Genomic DNA, 6,377 nt, shown 5'->3' with positions numbered 1-6,377 from the left:
AAAAAAAAAAAAAAAAAAAAAAAAAAAAAAGTCTTGATAACACCCATTTGAATCCATTAGAGATCTCAACAAGATTTCTTTTATTAATACTAAAATAAATAAATAAACTATAAGATTAGGCATCTCTATGCTTTAAAAGAACATTGCTTTGCTTTTAAAAAAGGGAAGAAAAAAAAAAGACTTTTTTTCTTTAAAAATTCCATTGATTGGACTTTTTGTACAAAACACAAAAAAGTTCCAAACTTTAAAGTGGCTTTCACAATCCTAAGACATCCCTGTCAGCAGGTGTCTTGTTTGGTGAGATTTGTCAGAGTTTTTATTAGAATTATAATTAAAATTATTATTAAAAAAATTATATTTTTTTGTTTTTTTTAATAAATTTAGAATTTTAGGTAGTAGCTACTACTATACTGTTCAGACAAATTTGTCCCCTTGGAGAAGACGATTCCACGCGTCCTTCTGTAGGCTCGGCCGCACAGAATTCCCCTCCTCCAACAGCCTAGGGTCAGTACGGTATTCCCCATTTTCCCCTTTTACAAAAGAATGATTCCCATCTCCTCCTTTTCTTTACTTAACTAACTCCTTCTTTTAACACTTCCATTTTGCTTCTTCTTGGCTTTTCTTTCCCTCTTTCAGAAATGGAGCATCGAGATCAGAGTAAGAAAACCCTCTAGAATGTTGGGTTTTGTTCTGATTCTTTGTGTTGGTTCTTGTTCTTTGTGTGTGTTCTTTTGGGGTTTATTGTGGATTTGGGCACTTGGGTTTTTGTGGGTTTTGGAAATTAGTTGATGGGTTTGTTTTTGATGAAGGGTTTTGGTGAGTTTTGTAGGGCAGAAGAGCCATGGAGTTCATGTTTGCAACAAATGTGGATGGCACTTTCCTAACCCTCATCCGAGCGCCAAACGTAGGCGTGCTCACAAGAGGGTTTGTGGAACGATTGAAGGGTTCAAGTTGGTTGAGTCTGAGGCTAACACCCTTGTGACTATTTCAGATGATGATGGCGATCACAAAACCTCTAGTGAGAAGTCTTTTCCTTACATTGTGTTCTAAATTTGGGTTTAAATGTTCTTCTCTGAACTTTCTTCTTTGGTGGTCTTGAACTTTTGAGAGAAAGCAATTCTAGTCCTTAGTATTAACTGAATTATTTGATAGGGACCTGGCATCATCATAGCGTTTGTTTGTTTACTTTACTTTATCATTATGTGTCAACTTTGGATAATTAGTACTTTTAGGTTTGGTGTTTGATTTTCAAATGAATCTATGTTCTTGTTAAATGATTAGCGGAGCCTTAACGAGAGACTATGTAATAGTCTAAGCCCACCACTAGTAGTTCATCTCAAAGTTTTAAAACGTGTAGGAAGAGGTTTTCACACCCTTATAAGGAATGTTTCATTCCCCTCTCTAACCGATGTGAGATATCACAATCCATCCCACTTGGGGGCCAGCGTCCTTGTTGGTACATTGCCCAGTGCTTGTCTCTATACCATTTGTAACAGCCCAAGTCCGCCACTAGGAGATATTGTCCTCTTTGGATTTTCTCTTTTCGGGCATCCCCTCAAGATTTTGAAATGTGTCTACTAGGGAGAGGTATCCACACTCTTATAAGAAATGTGCTTCGTTCTTCTCTCTCCAACTGACATGGGATATCACAGACTGACATAACTTGGAATGTTTAGGGTTAAGAAAAGAATAATTACAAGTTGAGGGAATGAAACAGAGTAGTTGAAAGTTAAGGGATTAAAGTAGGATAAGTTCATGGACCAAATTAGGATTTAAAGCTAAAAAGTTATTCTGTGGGTTCTCTTTAAAATTACATATATCTCTCTTTCTCTGTCTTTTGTGTCTTGCTGTTACCTCTTCTTTCTTTTTCTGTTGGAAAGGAGGGACCTATGATAATGAAAACTTCTGTGCCTTAAGGTGTTTTTAATCATGTCAGTAAATGCTGCATAGGTTCCAACGTCTTGGGAGGATGTTACAGTGACAAGGGTGTCGATGGAACAAAAACAAAATCAAAGGCATCCGAAGATGAAATGTTTTCAGATGCTGTTGCAGAGTTTTCAGAGGGTGTAGAACCAAACAAGTCCGTGGGAGATGCTTTGGATTCAGTAAGCATGTCGAAGATAGCGGTGGAAGATGAAATGAGTAGCTCCCGAACTTCGAAAGACAGAGAAGTCCTTGGTATGTCTAGTGTTGGGGACGTATTGTTAGCTATTTATACTCGGTTAGTTTCGATCATAATTTCGATTTCTGGGTAACCTTTTGGATATGTGTTATCTCCTAAACAAGGGTTTTCTTCCAAATATGGTGAATTCTTGGACCCTCAATTACATTAACTATAAGGAATAATTGAAAAGTAAAGTTTTCAGCTGCTGAAGGAAAGAACTAATAAGTAGATAAGCTCATCCTTCATGCTGCATGCTGTGGTAGTTTCTTAAAGTGTGATCCGAGCGGATGAATTCTGTGGGATCCTACATCGATTGGAGAGGGGAATGAAGCATTTCTTATAAGGGTGTGGAAACCTCTCCCTAGTAGATGTGTTTTAAAACTGTGAGGATGACGGCGATACATAACGGACCAAAGCGGACATTATCTGCTAGCGGTGGGCTTGGGCTGTTACAAATGGTATTAGAGCCAGACACCGAGCAGTGTGTCAACGAGGACACTGGCCCCCCAAGAGGGGTGGGTTGTGAGGTCTCACATCAATTGGAGAAGGGAACAAAACACTCTTTATAAAGGTGTGAAAACCTCTCCCTAGTAGGCATGTTTTAAAACCGTGAGACTGACAATGATACGTAATGGGCCGAAACAGACAATATTTGTTAGTAGTGGACTTGAACTGTTACAAAATCTGTCTCGTTTCTTTAACATGAAATGTTGTCATTTTTCAGTCCTACTTCATGTTCTTTGAATTTTTTACAACTTATGATTGTATAATACTTTGTTGTTGTTCTATGGTCAACCTCTTTAGCTGACAACCGAATAGTGGAAAATTCAGTTATTGCAGAAGCTGCTATCAATCAGTCTGGAACTGATCAAGAAAACAAAAGTAATCAAGAAATTGTAAATCTTGAGACCGACTGTGGAACTGCATCGTCGAGTTCTTCAACTGTTGCACAAACTGCTATTGATCAGTCAGGAAATGAGCAGGAAGCCAAAATTAATCAAGAACTTGTGGATCTCGAGACTGATTTCGGAACTCCATCATCGAGCTCTTCAACTGAAAACCAGCAAGTGGAAGATTCAGCTATTGCAGAAACTACTGTCAAGCAGTCTGGAACAGAGCAGGACACCAAAATTAATCAAGACTATGGGAATCTTGAGACCAACTTTAGAACTGGGAATTCAGTGATTCCATCCATTGATCATATGAATACTACTACTACAGGTGACTCGTACCTTAATGAACCCGAAACGATAGTACCTGCTCTGCTACAAGAGTGGAACATTGATAGTGTTGAAAACATGCCTCAATGTTTCTTGTCATCTCCTGATAGAAGATATGATGAAAAGAAAAACGAGGACTTCGACTTGTGTAAGAATTTGACAGAAACCGCAGCATCAACGGGAAAAACTGATAATGATAAATCGGAGCCGTTATCGGAGCTGGAAGAAACCATTGAGATACCTAGAGAGCCTCTTCAATCAGTGGCTGACAATGACATGTCCATCCATTCTGAAATGCCCCTAAGTGTTGTTTCAGATGTTAAACCCATTGGCTTGACTCAAGTGTCATCTGATGCTCGAAAAGAACTCGAATATTGCAGTTCTAACAACTTACTAGAGACCAATAAAATAAAAGAAGAGAACGACAATGTGCATCTGCCTTCTGTGTCATTGAACATTGTCGACCATCCTGAGGCTTCGGTTGAAGATTCAAAGGATCATGATCATAAGGAGGTTGAATCAACCAATTGTTTTGTACATGACCCTCATGAGAGTTGTTTAACATTGCAGGCCGAGCCATTTGATCAAACTTCCGAAGTAGCTTCTTTTGACACAAAAACTGTGGAAAATAGGCAAAAACAGGAAAGTGGAGTCGAGAATGTGTCGGTTGATATGAGAGCCGAAGAAGTTCCCATTCAAGACGTGAATGCAGCTCAGATTAAAGGTATGCTCGGTGAAAATGAAAAGTATGATAAGAATCTAACCATCAGTGATGCTACAAATTTTGGGATAGATAGTATTCCATCAGCCTCTTCTCCAGAATTTAAATCTTCCAAGAATTCTCTTCATGATCTTTCTGAAAATATTACAGAAGTCCTAGGGATTGATTCCGCATCTGAATCTACCACTAACAGAAGGGAGAATAAATGCATTGCTGTTGCAGAAGAGATAGCTGATGAATCCGCTAGAACGATATCTCTGACCGAAAGCACGGACTCGAGAAAATTTAGCGTTAGTTTTGCTCCAGAGACTCAGGAAAGTGTAAAAGAAGATGATCATAGTAATGAATCTGTCACTGGAAGATCAGACTCTTTTCAGGATGGTAGTTTGGTTCAGCTTGCTGGAGTCGGAAATCGAATTGCTTCTGAAACTGGGAAAGATGATGGCGTGAAAATTGACGTAGAACCACAGCTTACGTCGGCTGTTCTTGATGCTTCAGTCGATGCGATTAGTCAAACCGACAGTCTTGAAGGCAACTGGGGGTCTGTCTCAGGTATTATTATGCTTTGTATGAACTGTGCTTGAGATTTTCATTGATAGATGTTTTTCCAATCGTTGTAGCTGTATTGATTTCTGTTGGTTCATGGTGAGCTAATAATATCTGATATTCTTTCTTTTGATCCAAAGTTTCTTGATAATTAATATATGTTCTTAACTATGAGGAACAGTGCTCTCAACTCTGTCGGATTTACCTGCTGTTGTGGATGGCGAAGTAACGCAGCAAGCACGAACCGAAGCAGAGGAAACCACCTTGAAGAAGGCCAATGCTGCAACCGAAGGACAACATTCTAACAATTCTGATATGTTTGAGGCACCATCTTTTATGACGATGGTTGAACCTAATGGTGGAGGAATCCAACAAAACTCGGCCACGCGAGAGCAGCCGAATTATGCATTGCTGCAAGCTGGCTGGTTTCCATCTTATACTCATGTTGCAAACGACTCACCGGGAAAAAAGAAGAACGAGGCGATTATCGCCAAGGTAACGAACTGGAGTGCTGGAAAGCCACACACTGCTCTCAAGAACCTATTGGATGATGCTGCACTTGAAAACAAACAGAAATCGCCAACCCGAGTAGAGAATCTGGGTTCCATGATTCATAAAGATGAAAAACCAGATGAGAAAACGGTTAACGCCGTAACGCAGGCGAAATCACCTGCCTCAGAGTTGAGAAGCAGGGAGATTGCAAATGAGTGGAACTCTCCTGCAAGATATCCATCAGACATTAGGAGAGAGAGGAGAAAAGGGAGGCCATATTGGGCTCAATTTGTATGCTGTTCTTCAGTGCATTAGTAGAGTAGATTGTTATTTAGCTGTATGATCTTCTACTGCTATAGATTTCTCCATGTCCTTTTTTGTCTGCTAAATTTTAGGATCCTCTGCGTCGCAAATGTTGGCTTTTTTTTTTCTAGAGTCATATTTTATTCTCTTATGTTTGGTTTATAAATGGACATTCCTGAGTGATCTTATAATAAATGGTTCTGTCAGTAGCCTACTTTTTTGCTCACCCATCACATATTTGTACAATAAATCCCTATGGCTAGTTGAGTATGACGATAAATCGAGACAAACCCTCAGAAAACCTATCGAAGATTAGGGAGAAATTCCAAGACATAAAGACTCTTGGATTCGAAACCTAGGGAATCGGGTCGGTCTAAGAAATACGTTTCTTATAGGCTACATTGAAAATCTTTCAAAAATGGAGAAAACTGTGAGAGAATAAAAGTGCAGAGAACCAAAAATAAATGACTGATTCCAAATAGCCTCACTCAATGAACACAATCAAAGTGATCCATGAACTAATGAACAAGTCAAAACATTAGCAATAAGAACAAGTCATAAGGCTATTGATTGAATTGAATACTCAACAGAATGAGTCATTTAAATAAAGTTGAAATTTCAGACCTGTTTGAAAACACAAACACAAGGACAGTAAAGCTACCTTCCTTATAATTTACTTGGAGAATCATCCAAAAATACTTACTTGTGGTCTAACCTCATACAAAATAACAAATTGAAGAACCAAAACTCCTAACAGAATGACTTTCACAAATGTCTAAGCTGTCCATTGATTCCTCTAAATTACATTCCCAACAAGCCTCTCTCTTTTTGCCCCTCCCTCATACAACTAACTTGAAGCTCAAATGACCTTTGTGACCATTTATTAAGCAGCAATGCCGACCGAGAATGTCCCCCCCCCCACCCCCCCCCC

General features: G+C 39.1%; 1 protein-coding gene across 6 annotated transcripts; it reads left to right on the top strand.

Moving 5' to 3' along the window:
* The first annotated feature begins 528 nt into the window (after positions 1–528).
* Positions 529–5,669, top strand: LOC111479336. Of its 6 annotated transcripts, none has more exons than XM_023123928.1 (6): positions 529–657; positions 830–1,018; positions 1,951–2,178; positions 2,969–4,108; positions 4,328–4,657; positions 4,833–5,669. In XM_023123928.1, the coding sequence occupies exons 1-6, from the start codon at positions 639–641 to the stop codon at positions 5,456–5,458; spliced, it is 2,532 nt and encodes an 843-aa protein (XP_022979696.1). In that variant the 5' UTR covers positions 529–638; the 3' UTR covers positions 5,459–5,669. The 6 variants fall into 6 exon arrangements, with proteins under 6 accessions (XP_022979696.1, XP_022979693.1, XP_022979692.1 ...); XM_023123925.1 differs by having other exon boundaries at positions 530–657; positions 2,969–4,187; positions 4,251–4,657; XM_023123924.1 differs by having other exon boundaries at positions 530–657; positions 2,969–4,193; positions 4,257–4,657.
* Positions 5,670–6,377: the final 708 nt, after the last annotated feature.

This window comes from Cucurbita maxima, unplaced genomic scaffold (assembly GCF_002738345.1).
Source record: "Cucurbita maxima cultivar Rimu unplaced genomic scaffold, Cmax_1.0 Cma_Scf00005, whole genome shotgun sequence".
Taxonomy (NCBI): Eukaryota; Viridiplantae; Streptophyta; class Magnoliopsida; order Cucurbitales; family Cucurbitaceae; genus Cucurbita; species Cucurbita maxima.
The sequence above is the reverse complement of the archived record's forward strand: the minus strand, read 5'-3'. Positions and strand labels throughout refer to the sequence as shown.

Coding starts and splice junctions, on each gene's coding strand:
- LOC111479336 (XM_023123925.1), top strand. Junction 1,019..1,950: donor TGGCGATCACAAAACCTCTA/GTGAGAAGTCTT, acceptor AATGCTGCATAG/GTTCCAACGTCTTGGGAGGA. Junction 2,179..2,968: donor GAAAGACAGAGAAGTCCTTG/GTATGTCTAGTG, acceptor CAACCTCTTTAG/CTGACAACCGAATAGTGGAA.